This window comes from Gracilinanus agilis, chromosome 2, assembly GCF_016433145.1.
Source record: "Gracilinanus agilis isolate LMUSP501 chromosome 2, AgileGrace, whole genome shotgun sequence".
Taxonomy (NCBI): Eukaryota; Metazoa; Chordata; class Mammalia; order Didelphimorphia; family Didelphidae; genus Gracilinanus; species Gracilinanus agilis.
In genome coordinates this window covers 518,916,004-518,939,346 of record NC_058131.1, presented here as the reverse complement: position 1 = coordinate 518,939,346, position 23,343 = coordinate 518,916,004, and the positions used below count along the sequence as shown (strand labels likewise).

At 34.1% G+C, this 23,343-nt stretch overlaps 1 protein-coding gene across 1 annotated transcript in view; it reads left to right on the top strand.

Moving 5' to 3' along the window:
• The window catches only part of HEATR5A (HEAT repeat containing 5A), a 169,100-nt gene that overhangs the window by 22,584 nt on the left and 123,173 nt on the right, over window positions 1-23,343 (top strand). The window contains exons 7-12 of the mRNA XM_044665059.1: window positions 639-894; window positions 1,532-1,687; window positions 6,563-6,813; window positions 9,288-9,399; window positions 17,039-17,191; window positions 19,068-19,167. Coding sequence (XP_044520994.1) covers window positions 639-894; window positions 1,532-1,687; window positions 6,563-6,813; window positions 9,288-9,399; window positions 17,039-17,191; window positions 19,068-19,167 — 1,028 coding nt within the window. The remainder of the gene's footprint in view (window positions 1-638; window positions 895-1,531; window positions 1,688-6,562; window positions 6,814-9,287; window positions 9,400-17,038; window positions 17,192-19,067; window positions 19,168-23,343) is intronic.

Genomic DNA, 23,343 nt, shown 5'->3' with positions numbered 1-23,343 from the left:
GTTTCTCTACCCTGCCATCTTCCCAGAATCCCCTGGAACCAACAAAATTTATCAAGTAGTTCTGTTGTTGTAGTTTCCTTGGTCTTTGTATCTGTGATGAAGCCAAAGTATTAAAATTTGTGAAAATAAAGAAAAATTTTGATCATATATATATATACATATATATATATGATTTTACTATAAGAATTTACTTCTTTCTGTCTCCAGAGCTGAAAGCTCTTTAGGTTCTGGTTCTGTTGCATAATAATTTTTAAGCTGTTTTTTACATTTGGTTTCAGATTCCAAGTTAAGAATCTCAAATTGCTGGAACCTTTGTTTAGTGAGGTCAGAGACAATGTTTTATGTGTTAGCTGCCTGGGATGATTCCCTAACATTTCTCACTCTGAAACAAAATAAAACAGACAGGTTAAATGAAATTAGAGTTTAAATCTCCATACATTATAGCAATGGATTTAAATGGAAAAAGACCTGAGATCTTTTATTAATTTAGTGTAATGTAGCTGTCACTGAGAAACTATTGTAGTTTTCAAAAAGAAAAAATTTCTTTTTTTTTTTCAGTTTTTTCTGTATAATAAAGAGAATATTAATGTCATTGAAAATATTTTAATTTTGATAGTCAAACTCTCATTCTTTTTCAGGCGTATGTGGTATTTGTTTCAACACTAGGAGGACGTTGGTTAGAAAGGAATTTTGCCACCTTACTGTCTCATGTTCTAAGCCTTGTGTCACAGTCTCACCCTAAAGCAATCCAAACTCAGATGGATGCTATCTGTTGTCGTCGCTGTGTTTCCTTTATCCTTCGAAGTACTATAGGAAGCCTTCTTGGGGAAAAAGCTCAAATTGCTGCTGCCAAAGATATTTGTCAGGCCATCTGGAAACTAAAGAAAGTTGTTGGTATGACCCGAATAAAATTACCTTTTTTAAAAAAATTAGTACTAAAGTGAATATTGTCTGCCCATAAATATAGAAAATCTCATGCATGCAAATTCCAGTAACATCCAAAATGTTATCATCCTGCTCAGTTGTTTTCTCTAAGTAAATACCAATTTTACATACATACACATATGTGTATATATACATGCATATACACACATATTTAATGCAAACCTCAGAAATAGTCATCCAATTTAAGAAGATAATATGCTTTTGAACTCAATTCACAGTATCTCATAATTGTAAGGAACTTCAAAGACCAGCTAGTGTAACCAATATCTGACTTAAGAATCTCCTTTAGGATATTGTTTTTGTCTTACTATTAGCTTCTAAGTTAGTAAAAATATATATTCACACATACAAATACATGTAGCACATACACATGATATTTATGCATTGTGGATGGTGAGATGTTTAATCTAAAAAGATTAATTACATATATTGCAACCATTTAGATAAAAAGAAACTTCTCCTTTAAGCATTCCAGAGTTTCACCCAGAACGTCAAACTGTCCATGTACCTTACACATTGTCACACTCCACTTACCCTGTATTGTAAGTAACTGTATTTACATAGTTAATGCTTGCACTTTTATCAGATGCTGTAATGAGTGAAGGTAATTTGGAAACTCGACCTGGCCCTACAGATGTTGTTGCCAGCCAGCATGTGCTAGTGTGTGCTTTACAAGAACTTGGGAATCTTATATATGGCCTTGGCACAACAGCTGCTCCTTTATTACAGGATTCAAGTGCAGGTAATAAATTTGTTCTATATACCTGAGACCTTTTATCTTTTTTTCTCCCCCCCCCCTTCTTTAACTTTAATTTATTATTTTTTTAACCAATTACCTATAATAACAAATTTCTACATAAGTTTTCTGAAATTATAGGATCCAAAATGTCTCCCTTTCTCCCTTCCCTCCCCTCTTCTTTGGAGCTGACAAGCAATTTGATCTGGGTCATACATATATTATCATGCAAAACATTTCCATATTGTTCATTTTTGTAAGTGAATAATCATAAAACCAACCCCCCAAAACAAAACCTAAATAAACAAGTGAAAATTTGTATGGTTTGATCTGCATTCTGACTCCAATAGTTCTTTCTCTGGAGATTGATAGCTTTCTTTGTCATAAGTCCCTCAGAATTGTCCTGGATCATTGTATTGTTGAGACTACCTAAGTCTGTCACAGTTGATCAATCCACATTATTACTATTACTATGTACAATTATAATGTTTTCCTGCTTCTGCTTATTTCATTCTGCAGTGGTTCACATAGTTCTTTGTAGTTCTTTCTGAAATCATCCTGTTCATCATTTCTTATACCACAATAGTATTCCATTACCATCATTTACTGTAATTTGTTCAGCCATTCCCCAGTTGATGGATATCCCCTCACTTTCCAATTCTTTCCTATCACCAAAAGAGTAGCTATAAATATTTTTGTAAAAGTCGGTCCTTTCCCTTTTTTCTAATGAGACCTTTACTTGCTAAAATTTTTATTTCTTATAGACATTAAATGCCTTAAAAAACTTCATTATCTTGTTAAGAATCTTCTGATTTTAAAAATATTGTACTGTTGTTTTAATTAGTTATGTATGGCCAATGGATATTTTTAAAAGAAACACAATTTAAATTTTATATTTTAATGTATAGATGTCAGAATATTTCCTTTTTTTAATTTATGGGCTTTTAGCTAACTCATATTTTTCTCACAATTTATCTAGGTGCTATTGCCTAATGGATAGTAAATGTTCTTAGATTAAAGAAGACTTGGGTTCAGGTTCAACTATTGACACCTGCTAATTCTGTAACCCTGAGCAAATCACTTAACCTCAGTTTCCCAACAATCATATTAGAGTATAACTTGCAGAAAAGTTGCCTGTCTCTATTGGTTTCCTCATCAGGAATTTTCTAAACCTGTGAAATAATAGGACTAGACTGAAGTTTATATAAATGTATTCCCACTTAATTCTCTATAATTTCAAACATAATTAGATGTTTCATAAATCACAACTAATTTATATATTTAAAATTGTTTTATTTCAGTTTTTCTTTTACATTGCTACTTTTCAGTGTTTGACTAAGCTCTTTATGTCACACAGCAACCTGCTTCATCTGCCTTTATGACCTTTAGAACAAATTATCCTCATCCACTCATTCTGTTGAAGGAAGTCTTCATGTGCTTGGGGTAGCTGTTCCCCTAACTCACTGATGGGTTTATGGCCTATTAGTTACCCTTCACCTAGTTTTAGCCATCTACTGAGATGATTTATTGAGGTATGGCTGCTGCACCTGCCATACAGCTTCTTAGAGCCAGAAGTGAGAGTTAGGTGACAGGCAGACACCAAAGGTGGATGAGAAACCCTTAAAAGAACTCAGCAAACCCTCACACCAGAGGTACTAGTCCTCTTTGAACACCCAAATAACCCTATGAAGGCAGCTGGCACAGGTATAAGACAACAGAAACCCTAACATCATCTACTTCATCCTGGGCCATCCCCAGTTATCCTGAATTTTGTCTTGCCACTGGACTTGGATGTTTCTGGAAGTGAGTGAGGCTTACAACTTAGTGCAACTCTGCCACACTTAAATCCAGTTCACACACAAGTCAAGACATCACCTTGTGATGTCATTGGCCCTCTTTAAAAATGAAGGATGAACAACTAAAACAACTTTTCAATGACTTCCCGCTGCCTCTAACCCTATAACTTTTCCTTATAAAATATAAGCGAAGATTGTCAGCAAGCACTTATTAAAGACTTAATATGTATAAGGCACATTTCCAATTGCCAGAGATATAGAAACTAGCAAAAAGACATATTTCCTGCCCTCAAGGGTTGTACATTTTAATGGGGAAAAGCAACACATAAAAGAGCAAAATTAATCCACCCTTGGCCATACATGAAAATGTATCCCTTAGGGGCAGCGAGAGTTCAGAACCAACCTCAGATACTCCCTACCTGTGTAACCCTGGCAGATCACTTAACCTCTGTTTGCTTCAGTTTCCTCAATTGTAAAATAGTGATAATAGCACCTACCTCTCAGGGTTGTGATATCAAATGAGATAATATGTGAAAGTGCTTAGCACAGTGCCTTTCATCTGGTGGGCTCTATATAAATGCTTATTTTCTTCCTTTTCTCCCTTACCATTCCTCACCCATATTCTACTACATATCTACAAAGTTACTCTGAAATCATGATTGGTTACTACTTTCAATAGAATTCTGAATTCTTTCAATATTAAATCTTCCTTTATATTCTTGAAGTCATTAAGTAAATTGATTTTCTGGTTCTGCTTACTTTGATTGAGCTCATTCAAATTTTATCAAGTTTCTTTAGTCTTCATATTCATAATTTCTTGAACACAATAATGTAGTTAAGTTTTTAAGGAATTTTCAAACTATCTTGGTTGCTTGCCTCATTAGAAAAATATTTATTACTTGGCTTGCTGTTATCTGTTGGTGTCCTTTGGCCTATAGGCACCTCTCTGATATAAGTGTTAAAATTAATGGTTTGGCTACATATGAAAATTATAAATCTTTTATTCATAAAAGAGGTGAAAGTAGAGAAATACAAAAGGATAGAAAAAGACATTAACCTATCTAAATATTTTTCCAGTGCTTGGCTCAACCAGGATTTGTTAACCTTCAATCAGAATTAAACTATCTCCAGAAGACAGGAAGGGAAAACCAACTGTCCACTCACCCAAGACAATTAATAGAGCTGAAGGTGACTCCTCAGGCCTACTTTCTTCTTTGAGCCAACCTTCTTCTTGGAGTGACCCTCTTCTTGGAGTTCACTCTCTACTAGCCTCCTTCACCAGACCTTCCTCCTCAAGATTTTCTTGGCTTTTATGGTGGTTTCCTGTCCCTGCCCCTTTTCCAGGGGGCCAATCACAGTTTCCAAATTGTCTAAGTTCTCACCTTTGGAACCACACCTTTCTAAGCATGTAAACTCTTAAGTTTCGGGCTTGTTCTTACCTAGTATCGAGTAAGGTGTGAATTCACCAAGTGGTTTGTGAGCTCCTCAACTCTTAAATTTCTGGCTTGTTCTCACCTAGCATCAAGTAAGGTGTGAACTCACAGAGAACCAAGAATTCCCTTACACACTGAGAAGACTTACTTTATAATTGTGTGTGAAATGATTTATTTTAGGTCCTTTATCTAGAGTCAAACATATATTATTCATGTATCTAGTGAAATAAGACTGATACAACAATTATTGAAAAATTAATACAGATTTTTACTCTGTAAATAGTAGTCATAGAAATAATAAAATGAATTCCACTGAGAAATGTTTGACTTCTATTTCTTTTTAATATATTCAGATTAAAAAACAACCTGATGAAATAGATCTGTATTAAATGGTCAATAAAATGATATGCTAAAGTAAAGGGAAAAATTAGGATAGGAAAGACTTAGAATGCTTTTTTCCCAATATTTATTAAACAATTTTAGTTCCTAGGACCAAAGAGAACAAAAAGATCTTGTAACACAATTTAAAGAATGTAACTTTTTTTGTGAGCCGACCTAGTTCAGACCTATCTATAGAATTGTCTTATAAAAAGAAACAGGGTTTAGAATCATCTCTTGGCTTGACCTTTAGATAATTTAACAACTGATATATGAGTTAGAAGAATATAATCTTTATCTACATGACTAAACATGTGCCCTATTTTTCTTGCTCCAGCTACCTTTCAGACATCTTGAACTAGATGTCCAGAAGATATCTTAAACTCAATATGAACACATTGTCTTTCCCCCTAAAAATCCCCCTACCTTCTCTGTTACTTAAGAGATCAATGTCATTCTTCTAGTTCCTCAGGCTCACAACCTAGAAATCATCCTGTACTCCTCACTATTTCTAACTCCACTATCCAAACTATTGCCAAGGTCTATTGATTTTACCTACTTCCCCCTTCTCTCCTCTGATACTGACACCACCCAGATGCAGCCCCTCATCAGCTCATTCCTAGATTACTACAATAGCCTATTAGTGGGGTCTGCCTGCCTCAAATCTCTCCTTGCTCCAATCCATCCTTCATTCAACCACCAAAATGATTTTCCTACTGTGTAGGTTTGATCACATCACTTGGTACTTCAGTGGCTTCCTGTTAACCTCCAAGATCATACTTCCTAACCAGTCTCCTCTTACCTTTCCAGTCTGCTTAAACCTTATTCTCTGGTGTAGTGATATAATGACACTGACCTCCTGGCTGTTCCACATACAAGGCACTCCATCTCTTGGCTCTGGACATTTTCTCTGGCTGGCTGTCCCTAAAATGCTTTCCTTCCTCTGCTCCAACTGCTGACCTCCTTGGCTTCCTTTAAGGCCCAAATAAAATCCCTCCTTCTACAGGAAGCCTTCCTCATCCCCTTTTAATTCCAGTACCTTCCATCTATTAATTATTTCCTATTTGTCCTATATATAGCTTGTTTTGTGTATATTTGCATATTGCCTTCTCCATTCAATTTTAAATTCCTTAAAGAGAGGGAACTATCTTTTATCTTTTTTTTTATCTCTCTTAGCACAGCATCTGGTACATAGTAGATGCTTAAATGTTTATTGATTATTAAATCAGCCTTCTCTCTATAAAGATTAATTATTTGTTTGTTCTTTATTCCAGGGATTCTTGACAATGTCATTTCAGTTATTATTCATCCTAGCATTTCAGTTCGATTAGCAGCAGGGTGGTGTTTACACTGCATTGCTGTAGCGTTGCCTTCCTATCTAACTCCACTTTTGGACCGTTGCCTTGAACGACTTACTGTACTCAAATCCTCATCTGAAGCTGTGACTGGCTTTAGTTTTGCTGTAGCAGCCCTGCTAGGAGCTGTAAAGCATTGCCCTCTAGGAATTCCACATGGAAAAGGAAAGGTAATGATTGCATTAATGTGCAATTTTCCACATGCAGTGGTGCATTTTTAAGTTCTTACTAATCATCTGTAAAATAAAAAGGTTGGACCAGACAACCTTTCCTACCTCTAAATCTGTGATTCTATGATCCATGTTTTGTTGGAAGCTTAAGCTATCAATGTTACACTGAGGATCATTCTGAGTAAGATTTTAAAAATTCTTAAAGCTAAATATTACCTTTGTAATCATAAATATGATTATTTTCAAAGAAATACTTTTTTGTACTATTGGTTACAAATTTAAGGAGTATCATCTTCCTTGATTTTTGAGCTATACTATCTGTATCCCACAGCAGAGTTGTTCTTTGAATACTTCATTTTGTTAGGTAATATCTAAGTTTCAGGAAGCTTTGCTTAAAGTTGCATTCACCTAAAAGTGGTTCTCAGGAAATGCAGTTCTTGTGACTTATTCAAACAGATAAATGCAGTTGTTAATAGAGCACCTATTCAATATATTTATGTTTTAATAAGAGGCATTTAAAAATACTGCAAATTTTCATCTTAAAGAGCTGAACAAAGGGAAGGAATTTTTAGAGAAATTTGAACTTATTTGTTAATTTAATTACAGCATTAAAAAATTTTTTTTAATTACAGTTACTTTTTAAATTACAGTTAATTTTTTAATTGTAGTCAATTATAGCTGGAAAACCACTGTTTAGAGATGAAAACCTTTAAAATTTAGACCTCTGTGCCTCTCATCTAATATTGCCAAGTAACCATTCCCCTTTCTTTCCCATCAAGCACTACTGTAATATTATTGAGCAAGAATGGGGAATAACTTTGTCATTTTATTCTTTAGTAAAGTAAACTTTGCCAAGGGTTGAATTTTCCTTTTTCAACATCTGGTTAGGATTACTTCTACAAAACTCATAAACCTAGGCAACATTATTGCCCCTACAATATTATTTTTTATATTGGTTTCCTGGAAGAGTAATCCACATGACCTGGTGTAGATAGGCTAGATTGAATTAATTCTAGCTCTTGCCAATTTTTAGTAATGTAAAGCAGAATTGACATAATTTCCCATCATTAAACCTGTCACCTGGGATTCATTCAGCAGACCTAAAGGACTTCTCTGCTTTTTTTTTTTTTTTTTTTTGCTTAGGGAAAAACCTCATGAATTTAGTTCTAATTTAGCTTTAAGTGACTTTTAAAAACAAATTATCTGAGGCTGATTTTTATCTACTACTTATATCCTCTCTCCTCTCCAAAAAATGCAGTAGCAAAACTGAAGAAATCTACTAATATGAATATAAAATTCTTCCTTTCAATTCTTCCCACTTTTTAGATATGATTAGAGATAGAATATTATATGTGAACTAGGACTCTGAAATTTTAAGACTTGTCAATTGGTCTCATTATTTTAGTTGCACCTCAGTAAGTAGCCCCTTAGTTTTTTCATTGATACTTCTCTGATTTACCAAAGAAAACAATATGGAAGCATAAATGTTTATTCTACATGGAGGTTTATTAGACATCCTTGTACCATTAGTGTTTAACTAAGATCAGTGTGGTTTTTGGCTTCATTAAAGCAATAACACTCAAAGTCTAAAATAAAATTAAGTACTTATAATTTTCTAGAAAATATTTGCTTTTCTGTTTTTTTTTGTTTTGATTTCTTATAAAATTTAAAATTCATTTGTATCTAGCATCTTTTTTGTACTGATTAAATAATAGATTCAGACCCTTCCCCCAAAAAGCAAATCTTGGTGGAATATTCTGTTTACATGAGAATAAAACACTCTGTACCACCTGAATGTATCGTGGCTCTTGACTAAGGGTGCTTAATTATTGGAAATAGCAAAGGATCTCATTCCAGTAGTCTTAACTAAAAAAATTATTAGAAAGGTTTCCAAGTTTCTAGTATATTAAAACACATTACATTAATTTTGTAGAAGTACGGTATTTTGTTAAGCACATGGAACAACAATAATAGTTTGAGACGTGGTATATTTGATCTTCATTTAAATGTCTGCTTTTATGTGATTTTTAAATGTAAAAATTTTGCTAGAAAAATTTAGCTTGTTTAATTTAATGAAGAGGATCTTCAGGGAGTTCAGAAAATCACTAATGAAATTAAACATAAGGAGATTAGATTTAGGAGAGAAGCCATCTTAAAGTTAGTGTGACATCCTCTTACAACTGTTTTCAATCAGGTTTACCTTACCGTATTGCCATAACTGAGTTACAAAATAGTTCACTGCTCACAGCTTTGTTATACTATGCCTAACATTTCAGTAATTAAATTCATAACCTACTAATATGGTTATGATTGTGCTGGATATATATGGTCTTACAGCACAGAACACAAGCATGGCTCTAGCAACATTCCTATGTATTATATAAATTAGATAATATTTTGAAATTTTGTTTTAAAAGTAATGTTTATTGTTCAGCTTATGTACTTTTTGGGGGTCTTTTTCCTTCTAATTATAGATAATTGTGATGTTAGCAGAGGACTTGTTATGTTCTGCTGCTCAGAATAGTCGCCTTTCACTTCAACGAACACAGGCTGGATGGTTGTTGATGGCTGCCTTAATGACATTAGGTAATTGGCTTTTGGAAATTTCATACATTTCTGAGTGTATCATTATCTTTTCTGAGTCAAAAGGATTTTATAGATGTATAATAACGTGACAGAATAATTTTAATTATGAATTTGTAACAAAAACAATATAAACCTGTCTTTAGAAGTATTTATAATAAAATGTAATTTACCAAAACAGTAACCTGTCTCTTAGAAGCTAGGTGGCATAGTAGATAGAGTACAGGGCCTGGAATCAGGAAGATTCCTTTTTCTGAGTTCAAATCAGACATTTAGTAGCTGTGTGACCCTGGGTAAGTCACTTAACTCTGCTTCAGTTTCCTCATCTATAAAATGAGCTAGAAATGGAAATAGCAAACCACTCCAATATCTCTGCCAAGAAAGCCCCAAATGGGGTCATGAAGAGTTGGACAGAGCTGAAAATGACCAAATAACAACAAATACTCTCTCTTCCTTTTTTTTGGATTTTTATCAGTTCAGATCTTTGTTCATTTATGCTTTTCATCTAAAATTGTATGTATATAAATTATAGCAAATATATTTAGTTCAGATACTGCTATAATTTATATACTTAAACATGGAAATGAACCTGTATTTTCAAAGAATATGCTCCATAAAAATTCTAACGTTAGTAGATTCTGCCTAGCAAGAAAGATTTCTAATAATACCAGTGATGAACTGATTTAACTATAAATTTTATTTAAGATCAAGAGAAAGATCATCACTAGAAGGCTGGCCCTCTAGTGATGATTTTTATTTTGGCCACAACCACTATAGAAGACTGTTTGCCAAGGTATGGGGAGGTGATTGCATAAGTGGAGGGATCATCCATACCACTGAAATCACAGATCCTTGGAAAGTTAAAATAATAGTGCTTTATGGGGCAGCTGGGTAGCTCAGTGGATTGAGAGTCAGGCCTAGAGACAGGAGGTCCTAGGTTCAAATCCAGCCTCAGCCACTTCCCAGCTGTGTGACCCTGGGCAAGTCACTTGACCCCCATTGCCCACCCTTACCACTCTTCCACCTATGAGACAATACACTGAAGTTAAGGGTTTAAAATAATAATAATAATAGTGCTTTAGTATTTGCATTATTGTGGTTGATAATTAAAATGATTACTTTTTAAAACAAATACCAAAATCCAAGTGGCAAATGAAAATTATTCTTCAGAATTTTTCACTTAGGAGGTAACTTTTATTCCAGAGATGATGACTAGGCAAGAAACATTTTTGGAACTCAGCTAAAATAGCTTCAGAGTCAGATTATGAGCCATACCAAAAAAAAATCACTTTTTTTTTTTGTTCGGGGTCTTTTTTCCTTTTTGCCAAAAAGTATTTGATTCTTTTTACCCATGTTGATCATCATCCTTTTCTATAGATTTCACTTTAAATGCCTTTTAGAGGGGCAGCTGGGTAGCTCAGTGAATTGAAAGCCAAGCCTAGAGATAGGAGGTCCTAAGTTCAAATCTGACCTCAGACCCTTCCCAGCTGTGTGACCCTGGGCAAGTCACTTAACTCCCATTGCCTAGCCCTTATCACTCTTCTGCCTTGATTCCAAGACAGAAGGTAAGGGCTCCAAGAATAAATAAATAAATAAATGAAAGTAAATGCCTTTTGGCTATTTTTAAGAAATAAAAAGTATCATCAAAATAAGATTTTCTGCAGTTTTAAATATTTGAAAGAATTTCAAATAGACTAGAAAAGTTCCAGAGGAAGAGATCTAAGAATATTTTGAGCTATAGCATGAAAATATTATTCACTTTACCTTATAATTAAGCTGTGTGTTGCTTTGCCAATATCTTCAAAATTTTATTGTGTTGCTTTTTTATAATTTTATTTTATTGTAAATTTCTACTTCCAAGTATAGAAAACTTGTTTACATGTAATAAAGTAGATTTGTAAAATGTTGACTTTGCTATCTATGATATAGCTTAATTTTAAAAGAAACTTAAGACTAAATAGTAAGTAATTAGTTGATTAATGACAATACTTCATGTTCTTCAGAAATGAAAAATACTCTGTTTTATAAAAGTTTTTAAAAATGTTTTAGTTACTGGTTACATAGAAGGTGAGTCTGGTGAGAGTAAATTTTAAAAAAAATGTATCAACCCAGGCTACAAAATACCATGCTATCCTAACTTTAAGGCTCTTCTCTCTCCATTACTCCAGGCAAAAAAATAATAATTACACAAAAAGTCCTCCATTTCACATTTACAACATTATTTTTCCTGAATTTCTCTTTTCTTTTATGCTTTATTATTATCTTTTAATTTTTACCTTTTGTACCTTAGTCTTAATTCCTATGACTAAAATTATGTTTATTATATTCAATTTCTTCCTCTCTTATTATCCTCAGATACTTCTTTGAATATAGGCAAATTCTTTTAAATCTAACCTAGAGTTTGAAACAGCATTTCTCAAGCCCTTTTCTGTTTTAAACTTCAAATTTTTTCTGCCCCTCTGTCCCTTCACTAATAAACTACTTATTGGTGGTATTGAAGGGATCCTGGATTATTGAAGCCTACCTATTAGCAGCTTTTTCCTGGCTGGAAAGGTGTTGAATGTTGTCCTGGAAGATCAGCCTCTCTGTGTCCAAAGAGACATCACCAGAAGGTTGGTTATCAGGTCATGATGTTTTTTAGCCATAGTAACTCAGGAAACTACCTACTCTTAAGGTAAAAACTGGGGTTAACTTATATTTTTATCTGGGTTTAGAAGGGTGAGTAGGAGGACAGGAATGGACAATAGGTTGGGACCTAACAAGGTGGGGAAATACAGTTTAGAATCTGCCAACACAGATCCACCTAGACAGGAGTCTGTGAAACTAACAAGTGAGTTGACTGACAAAAGGTTTTATAAACAGGGTTTAATTCAATGAACTATAGTCTGAAAGAAGGGAAAAGGTTCTGTTCTACCAGCCTATGGGCAAAACCTCAAGGTTAGGGAATGAACTTATCTACAGTAAGCTAGAAACTATAGCAGGGCAGGGCACAATGGAGGTCAGGAATGAAAGTGGGATCCTCACTGCTGAGTCCTGTCAAAATCCAGCGATGATACTACAGCTTTCTCAGGGCTTCAGCCAGTACTCCTTCAGTTGGGTAAGTCAGGGAGCTAAACTGACCTGAGCTGACCACCAACCCTGGTTACGTTTTATAGTCTCAACCTAACCTCCCACAGGCAGAGGACTTTCCTCCTTCTGGATATCAGGATATCAGGATACAAACTCCACTTCCTCTGAGGTCTTCCAGGGGGTCAGTTACAACTTGTCCCCAGCCACCATGGAGTCCATCTCAGAGAGAGAAACACAACTTCCTGTTTCCCATTTCCATTTAGAATTCTCCAGCCCTGCTTGCTAAGCCTCCCAACTAATCTTAAATATCTTATTAATTTATCTTATAACACTACTAAGTGGGGGGATTGTGATCTACATTGATGGAGAAAATCCCACACTAATGAAATCATGGATGTTTTAAAGTATTAAAACAAGTTATAGAAGGCTTTGCCTTAATCAAATGACAGTGTTATATTTGGCCTCATTTTTCCTTTTAAGTTATTAGATCATCAACCACTGTAAGTGCCATTCAGTATGTTTTTACCTTTGTATTCCAAGGGGCTAGTAGTACTGCAGAACCTTGCAGTTGAATTGAGTTGAATTAAGTGTTGAATTGAATTGAATAGTTGAAAAATGGGGAAAAATTTTATTTTTTTCACTGAATGGTCTTAAAGCCCTTCATTTACTATGACCCACCACTAGATGGTATTCATGCACCTATGAAGCAAAAGCCTCAATGAATTCTCAAAGATTCTCATATTTGACAGGTACCTTACATTTATTCTAACCTAACTGAACAGCTTTCTGCATCATTCCATATAATTGTTAGCCCAGCCTTTGCTTGAAAGCCTTTGGTACACTTTATAAACTTTAAAGGATTGTATAAATGTCTGTTGTTATTTTACCACTCCTATCTTCTCCCAAACCCATTTCATTATTGAATTGTTTCAATAATAATTTTTCCTTCTTGTTATTATTCTTTCAGTCACATGTGACTTTTAATGACCACATAATGACTTTTAAAAGTCACATATGTGACTTTAATATGTGACTTTTTAAAGTCATATAGCATACTAGTGATACTTCTATCATCCACTATCTCTCAAAGTCTGTCCAAGTTCATATTTGTTATTTCCATATCTTCTACCATCTCTGTCTCCTTTTGCCTTCACTCTTTCTCAACATCAATCTTTTCCATTGTGTCCTATCTTCTTGTTATGTGTCTAAAGTATTTAAGCTTTAGCTTCAGTATTTGACCTTTTTAGTGTTGACTGATTTGATCTCTAAAGGACTCTTAAAAGTCTTCTCTAGCACCATAATTTTAAAGTGTTGATTCTGTAGTGCTCAACTTTAATTATAGTCCAACTCTCACAGCAATACATAAAAACCATAGCTTTGAATAATATAGACCTTTGCTGACAAGGTGATATCTCTACTTTTTAATATACTGTCTAAATTTGCCATACCTTTCCTTCCAAGGAGCAAAAATTTTTTTAAATTTCATGGCTGCAATCACTGCAGTGATCTTTGAGCCTAAGGATATAAACTTTGACATTGCTTCCATTTCTTTTCTCTCTCTTTGCCAGGAAGTAATGGGACTAGTTAAGTCAGCTTTTACACTCTTCTCTTCCACCCTTATCAAGAGGCTTTTTAAATCTTCTTAACTTTCTGATATCAGAGTGGTATTGTCTGCATACCTGAGATTGATGATATTTTCCTAAACAACCTCAATTCCAACTTTTGATTCATCCAGCCTGACATTTCACATGATATACTCAGCTTATAAGTTAAATAAATGAGTTGACAATATACTGCATTGTCATACTCTTTTCCCAATTTTAAACCAATCAGTTGCTCCATGTTAAGTTCTAACTGTTGCTTCTTTTTTTTTTTTTTTTTTTTTTTTTTTTAAAGCCCTTACCTTCTGTCTTGGAGTCAGTACTGTGTATTGGCTCTAAGGCAGAAGAGTGGTAAGGGTAGGCAATGTGGGTCAAGTTACTTGCCCAGGGTCACACAGCTGGGAAGTGTCTGAGGTCAGATTTGAACCTAAGACCTCCCGTCTCTAGGCCTGACTCTCAATCCACTGAGCTACCCAGCTGCCCCCTAACTGTTGCTTCTTGACGCATATAAAGGTTTATCAAAAGACAAGTAAGATGATCTGGTACTCCCATGTCTTTGAGGACTTTGAGGCTTTACTGTTAGTGAAGCGGAAGCAGGTGTATATTCTAGAACTTTCTCAACTTTCTCCATAATCCAGCATATGCTGGCAATTTGGTCTCTAATTCCTCTCCCTCTTTGAAAAGCAGCCTGCTCTTCTGGTAATTCTCAGTTTACACATTTCTGAAGCCTAGCTTATAGAATCTTAAGCATAACCTTACTGGTGGGCGAAATGAGGTCAATTGTTCAGTAATTTGAATCTTCTTTGGCATTGCCCTTCCTTAGGATTGGTATATAAGCTGATTCAATCTAGTAGTCCTTGTTGAGTTTTCCAAATTTTCTGGCCTATTGATTGCAGTACTTTAACAGCATCATTTTTTAGGGTTTTAAATAGCATCATCTCCACTAGGTTTATTGTTAGCAATGTCTCTTAAGGCCCACTTGACTTCATCTAGATCAGTAACCACACCACGTTAGTTATCTGTGACGTTACAATCATTCATGAGATGGCTCAGTGGATTGAAAGCCAGGCTAGACACAGGAGGTCCTGGGTTCAAAATTGACCTCAGACACTTCCTAGCTGTATGACTATGGGTAAATTACATAATGCCCATTGCTTAGCCCCTAATGCTCTTCTGCTTTGGAACCAATATACAGTATTGATTCTGAGACAGAACATAAAGGTTTAAAAAATATGTATTTCTCATATATCTTTGGTGTATTCTTTGCCACCTCAATTCATTCTACTTTCTTGAAGAATTTTTCTTGTCTTTCTTATTCTATTGTTTTATTCTATTTCTTTGCATTGCTCATTTTAAAAAACCTTATCTCTCCTTGCTATTCTATGGAACTACATTCCTTTGAACACATCTCTCTTTTTCCTTTCACTTTCCTTCTTTCCTCTGATGATTGTAAAGCCTCATCAAATACTCATTTTGCTTTTCTTGCTCTTCTTTTAAATATTATGAACCTCTGTCCAATAATTCAGGTACTCTGCGTACCAGATCAAATCCCTATCACTTCTTATTCATAAGGGAAACTAATTAGGTGATACCTATATGGTCTGATGGTTTTCCCTACTTTCTTTGATTTAAATCTTAATTTTATAATCTTTTCCTTACATAAAACTTAAATCTTCTCTGTAATTTCTACCTATTGGTTCTAGATCAGCCTGTCCTAGACATTTAGAACAAATGTAAGCCTTCATTCATATAAAGGCCCTAAAAATATTTAAAGGTTTTCTCTTCTCCAAAGTTAAATATCCCCAGTTCAGTTATCTGACCTTCATATGTAATGATGTTAAAGCTCTATACTATCCTGGTTTTCCTATTTTATATTGCCTCTAGGATATTGTCAATATCCTTTCTAGAATGTGTCACCAAAAATTAAATACAGTACTACAGATGTGTCTTACTATTGCAAGGTATAGCAAAACCATCACATCCCTAGGCTTAGAGACTGCTCTTCATTTATACAGCCTGAGATTATATTACTTTTTTTTTTATTAATTTCATGTTATACTCTACTATATCAAAATATTAAGAAAAAGGCAAGTCATTATGTCCAGGATGCTTAACATAGGAGAAGAGAAGATATAGGGAAGATATGAGGAAGAAGAGATTTCCTTTATTATAATTTAAGTCAATTCTTGATTTAAATAAAAAATGCTTGGAATCACTCATCTTCCTTTTAGATATCTACTATATTTTCCCTAATTGCTCAGTAAAACATAGCGACTAATTTTATGATTTTTTTAAAAATTATTTTTACTCTCATTGACTGCTTATTGCTTTAAGAATGTATAAATGATATTTCATATTCACAGATTTTGCATCATTCAGAACTTTTTCACTAAAATTATATCCATTGGATTTACTTTATGTCAAGGATTAGCATAGAAAATTTTGTTAACATAGCTATATTACTATAATCAGAAAACAGACCCGTATTAACTGTTAAAATACAATCACTCAAGTGTTTATAAAGATTTATAGCTGCTTTTTAAGAAGTAAAAAATTGTTCATATTACTTGAGAACTGCATGGGGAAAGTGTTTCATCATCATCATCATCATCATAATAGCTAGTATTTATTTCACATCTTAGAATTTGTAAAGTGTCTTACAGATATTATTTTATCCTCAACACAACTCTGGGAAGTGCTACCCATTCCCATTTTACAGATAAGAAAATGGAGGTAGACAAAGGTTAACTGACTTGTCCATGGTCACGCAGCTAACAAGTGCCTGAAGCTGGATTTGAACTCAAGTGTTTTTTTGACTCTTAAATCTAGCATTCTGTCTACTCTACCACCTTATTGCTTCTCTATTTTTAAATAAATTAATTTTAACATTGATGCACCTGTTTAAGAAGTGACTAAGAATATAACCACTTTATGTTTTCCTCATTGCAAGTGACAATCCTAAAATGTTACAGGCTCTTCATTTATCAGTCACCATCTTCCCCGGGTACTAAGGTTATGGAAGTGTGTTTTTCCACTATCTCCTAAGGATCTAGAAACAGAAAGAAGTCGAGGAGACTCATTTACATGGCAGGTGACCTTGGAAGGTCGTGCAGGTGCCCTTTGCGGTAGGTTGAGTTAAGCATTCTTCTTCCCTCTCTGCTTGAGGGAGCATGGTTATCACTTAGTGATTCTCCTATTATATAAAATTGATTTGGTTGTCTAAATCAGAAGCTCTTAACCTGGGATCCACAGAGATATTAGGGGATCTGTGAATTGGCATAGAATATCTAAAACCTTCCTTTCAGTTTAATTGCATTTCTTTATAATAAATGCAATTTATTTTATGCATTTAAAGGCTTTATTTTGAAAAGGATGTTCATAGACTTCCCCATACTGCCAAAATGGGTCCATGACATAAACAAACTAAGAATTTCTTGTTCTAGATGTTAAATTGAAGTATATTATATTAAACCAATTATGTGTTTTTATACCTCAGGGTTATATGAATCTTATTAAATATAATCAGGTTATCAGAAAGCAAGATTTGTTTTACTTGGATACAAAACTAAAAATGCTTGCAATAAGTAGTGGTGGTGGTCTCATTTCTTTTTCTTAAAAAGGATGACCTTTTAGGGGAAGGCAAGACTATTCATGAGAACTAAAAAGTATGACAAGAATTTATTCTTATTAGTTTTAATTGAGAGCCTAGTACTATGATTAGGGTAAAAAAATAGAAAAGATATAGTCCATGATCATACAGATCTTTCCATTAGGTTAGATAAGAAAATTATTACTTCCTATAATAAGTACTTCACATCTGAAAATATGTGTTCCTAATGGTAAATGAAAATTCCTTAAGAAGACACGTTTGCATTGGATTATTTTTTTCCTCTAAAATTTTTGCTTAGTTCTTTTTGAAAGTTTTAATTTTAGAAAAAAACTTTCCTTTAATTATAGAAAATTTATGATCTATTACTTTTTCAGAGAGATTAATTCTGGTTAACCTTTTATTAAAACATGCTGAAAGATTTGTGGCAGTGATCTTTTAAATAACCTTTTTTCCCCATTTTTTAATTTCACGCAAAACACAATTCCTTATTGGTCATTGTTATAAGAGCAAACTCATACATAACCAAAACCCCAAAATAAAACCATAAATACACTGATGTGAAAGATGACTCTAATAGTTCTTTCTCAGGACATGGAATTGCATTCCTCATCCTAAGTCTTTCAGGATTATCCCAGATCAGTGCATTGCTGAGAGTAACCAAGTTTTCACAGATAATCATTGTCCGATATTGCTGTTGCTGTGTAAAGCATTCTCCCGGTTCTGCTTATTTCACTCTGTATCAGTTCCTGCAGATCTTTCCAGCTTTTTCATCTTGCTTATCATTTCTTATAGCACAATAGTATTCCATTACCAACATGTACCACAATTTGTTCAGCCATTCCCCAATTGATAGATATCCCCTCAGTTTCCAATTCTTTGCCACCACAAAAAGAGCAGCCATAAATATTTTTGTACAAGTAGGTCCTTTCTCCTTTTTTATTATCTTTTTGAGATATAGATCCAGTAGTGGTATTACTAATTCAAATGGTAATCACAGTTTTATAGCCTTTTTGGGTATACTTCCAAATTGCCCTCCATAATGGTTGGATCAGTTCATAATTCCACCAACAATGCATTAGTGTCTCAATTTTGCCACATCCCTTCCAACATTTACCACTTTCCTTTACTGCCATATTGGCCAATCTGATGGGTATGAGGTTGTACCTCAGAGTTGTTTTAATTTGCATTTCTCTAATCAAAAATATTTTAGAACATTAAATAACCTTAATGAAAGATTGTTTATAGAATGAAGAAAAATCATTAAGTACAAATATTGACAACTTTGGTTCTATTTTATTTTTCTCAGCTTTGGTTGAAATGTAAATATACCACAAATGAGTGTGATTTTTCACAGTTAATTAAACTGTACTAACTTAGGACTTCTTCTCTAGCTATCAAGAGCTTTGTTACCCACTGTGATGATCTTCTTACTGATGAAGTCATTCAGCGACTTCTTCCTCCGCTTCCATGTGCTATTGATTTACTAACTCAGTAAGTACCTAATATGGTATAAAATCTTCCAATAAGATCCAGTTTTATGAGTACATTATAATTTTTGAAGCATAATTATAAGCTTTGTTTTCTTTTTCTTTTTTATAAGCCAAATATTTGGGCCCATTTTGATTTTTTTTTTTGATTTTATTTTTTTTTTAATTTTAAACCCTTTAACTTCTGTGTATTGACTTATAGGTGGAAGATTGGTAAGGGTGGGCAATGGGGGTCAAGTGACTTGCCCAGGGTCACACAGCTGGGAACCCCCCATTTTGATTTTAATGTAATATCTTGAGTGAGAGATCTTAAGTATTAGAGAGAAATGACTACAAGTGAGGAAATAGGTATTGAATAAACATCATCTTAAATGTACTAAGATTGAATAAAGAAACTAAGCAAGAAGCTGTTGTCATGTCAGACTTTTATTTAAATCATTAATTATCTTGTCTCTAGCTACTAAAATTTGGTGCTTTTTGTCACTAATACTTTTTTGTATCTATTTTTCTTAAATTTTGGTCAAAGTTCTCTAATTTTTTTCAAAGTTAGGTGAACATAACCTAAAAATCAAGCTTGCATAAAAAGTATAGTTCATGCTGATATTTAAACTTTAAGCACATCTATTTTTATAATAGTCAAACAGAATTAGCCCAGTACCTGAAAAAATAGTTGGAGCTTAATGATTGCTTATTGGATTGAACTGAAATATTGGTTCTGGTCAGAGGATATTTTCACTTGTTTTTCTGTTCCAAATTAATGACTTTAGGGAGAATGTATAGGTTAAATTACTAGTGCCAGTTGGATTCATTAGATGTTTTTAATTTGAAAGAAAAAAAGTTTAGCTAAGTTCTTATTTAAACCATGTGTAAGATTTATTAATTTAAATGTTATAATAGACTTCAGATATCACAACAAAAAACAAGAGGGACAACAAATAACTTTAATGTATAGAAATTAGCTTTTATTCCATATCATGGCCTAGTGAAAATTGTACAGTTTGCTTTGAAAAATCCATGATTTCATCTGTATAGATATCACATCCACCAACAGATTGTAGTCCTTTTGTTTCTTGAGTTATTATAATATAGAAATTCATCATTACTTGGCTGACTTGTTGATAGTGAGCCAAGTTGTAGCACTTAGGCTGGCCTTTGGATAACAAACATACATTTTATTTATGATGCTTTATATGAAGTATTTCCAGAGTGGTAAAACTTCCCAGAGCTTATACTCAATTGGCATAGATTTTGAGAACCTAGTTTCATTCCCATATAGCTAGTAGATATGAGAGTAAAACTTTATAATTAATAAAATGTTTTAACAAAAAATAGTCTTTTACAAAAAATGTTTTCACTAAATTGTACTGATTACTTGGTGTGATACCTCTCATTAAGTTTGTTTTTTAAAATTTGTAACATGATTCACTGTCATAGTTGTTTGGAATCCATTACAGGTCATCTATATAATCATATTGTTCTAAAATGTAATAGTATATTTCTAAATATAAACTTTTCACCTAAAGTGAAATCCTTTGCAGAAAAGGGGAAAAAAAGACTTAAACTGGAAAATAATACACATTTTGTCCATAACTTAGGTTTTGTGACTTCTAGTTAGACTAATGCATAATAACAGACCAATATTTAATTTACTAAATTATTTTAAATGCTCTATATCTAAGATTGTATACAACACATTAATATTTTCACATTTTATTTTTAAGTATTTATTTGTTAATATTTATTCATTGATATAAAGAATAAATTGTTTTTAGGTGCTATCTATGCTAAACCAGGGATCCTAGGAGATGGGAATGAGTAGGGAGAACCATGCATTCCAGGAATGAAGGAGAGTCAGTGCAAAGCCATGAAGATGGAGCATCCTGAGGCACAGCAAGTAGGCTAGACTATGGAGGAGAATAATGTATAAATAATTGAAAAAATAGGACTTAGTTATAAAGAACTTTAAATGTTAAACAGAGGAAATAATATTCTATTCTAGAAGTAATTGGGAGCCACTGAAGTTTATTGAATGGTGGAGGGATCTGGTGAAACCTACTTTTTAGGAAAATCACTTTGATAGCTGTGTGGAGGATAGTTTGGAGTAGGAGGGGACTAACGGTATTGAGATCAAATAGACTGTCCTAATGGACCTATTGAGTATTAATTCCTACAAGGACCTAAATGAGGATGTTGATTATGTTAGTGGAACAGATATGAATGATGCATAGAGGTAAAGATGTAGCAACCAATTAGATAGAAGTGGTGAGAGTAGAGAGTTAAATATGACACCAAACTTATAAATGTGGGTGACTTGGAAGAATAACAATCCCTTTGACAGCCAAGCCCAAACTGAATGACTCTTCTTGTTTCCAGAAGCTTCTCCCAGTATATCACACCCTCCTCCTGAGGATCGAACTCAGGACCTTTGGATTAGGAGACTGATGCACTGCCTACTGTGCTAAAGAGTCTCCTGTCTTGGGCTTGGCCCTGATGGGAATGATCATCCCCACTTAAACTCAAAATAAGGTCTTTTGTTAGACTGAGACTAGTGAAGTTGGACTCTCCCTCAGGGAGGAACTCTCATGTGACAAGGTCAAACCTGTGGTTTTCACCTTTAAGCTAAGTAAACTGGGGTTCATTAAATCTTTCTAGGCTACAAGTTTGGGGGCTTCTAGATTCCACGTTGACAACAGCAATAGGGAAATTTGGAAGAGAGTGGGTTTGAGGGGAAAGGTAATGAGTTCAATCATAAATATGTGGAATTTATGTTGAATATGGGATGTCTGGTTTAAAATATCTAATGAGCAATTAATAATAGGGAATTGGAGCTCAGAGGAGAGACTAAGGGTATTTATATGATTGTATAGTTCTTTCCAAAACCTCCATTTAAGGAGAGTGTCGAGAGCCGCCATGACTCATTTCTCTCTAGGCTGAACTCTGGACTTTCTTTGCCATATTCAAGTAGTAGGTATCTTTGTCTCCTTTTTAAGCCACATTTTCTACTTCCATTTATGTGTCTTCCCCTATTTGATTGTAAAACTCCTTGAGGTTAGGGATTGGCTTTCTTTCTACTTGTATTTGTATTTTCACTGCTTAATCCAGTGCTTGTTACTAGTAGTGTCAAGAATAGTAAATTCTTAAGAAATTGTAGTTGACTGATATGTAAATTTGGAAATTATCTGTATAGATATTGGATATGATTGGAGAGATATACTATAAAATATACAGTTATATTGTGTAAGATTAGATAGAAGAAATAATTGAATCCATGGGGCCTGATGAGATCACCAAGTGTGAGGGCTGGAAATAAAAGAATAGATAGTATATAACCTGGGAGAATACCTACAGTTAATGGACATAAAATCACTGAAGATCCAGTAGAGGACACTGAGAAGTTGTGGTCACACAGGTATGAAGTAGGATCGGGCGTGAGCAAGTGTCAGGAAAACCCTCAGAAGAGAAAGGTGACTATCAATGTCAAATGTAGTAGAAAGTTCCAGATGGATGAGGACTGAGAAAATGTTATCAGCTTTGGCATATCAGATCACTGATAACTCTGGAGAGAACAGTTTTAACTAATTATAAAGTAGGAAGCCAGATTGTAAAATGGTTTAGTAGAGAGTAAGATGAAAGAAGTAGAGGCGTTTCTGTGTAGCTTTTTCAAGGCATTTAACTGAGATGAGGAGAAAAGAACAGGATGATACCTGATAGGGATGATAGGATCTAGAGGGTTTTTTGTTTTTTCGTTGTTGTTGTTGTGGATGTAGCAAATCTACTGTTCTTTTTTTTTTTAATTTAAACATTTATTAATAGTCATTTTTAACATGGTTACATGATTCATGCTCCTACTTTCCCCTTCACCCCCCGCACTCCCCCCACCCATGGCCAACGCACATTTCCACTGGTTTTGTCATGTGTCCTTGATCAAGACCTATTTCCAAATTGTTGGAGGTTGCATTGGTGTGGTAGTTTCGAGTCCACATCCCCAATCATGTCCACCCCGACCCATGCGTTCAAGCAGTTGCTTTTCTTATATGTTTCCTCTCCTGCAGTTCTTCCTCTGAATGTAGGTAGCGTTCTTTACCATAAATCCCTCAGAGCTGTCCTGGGTCATTGCATTGTTGCTGGTACAGAAGCCCATTACATTCGATTTTACCACAGTATATCAGTCTCTGTGTAC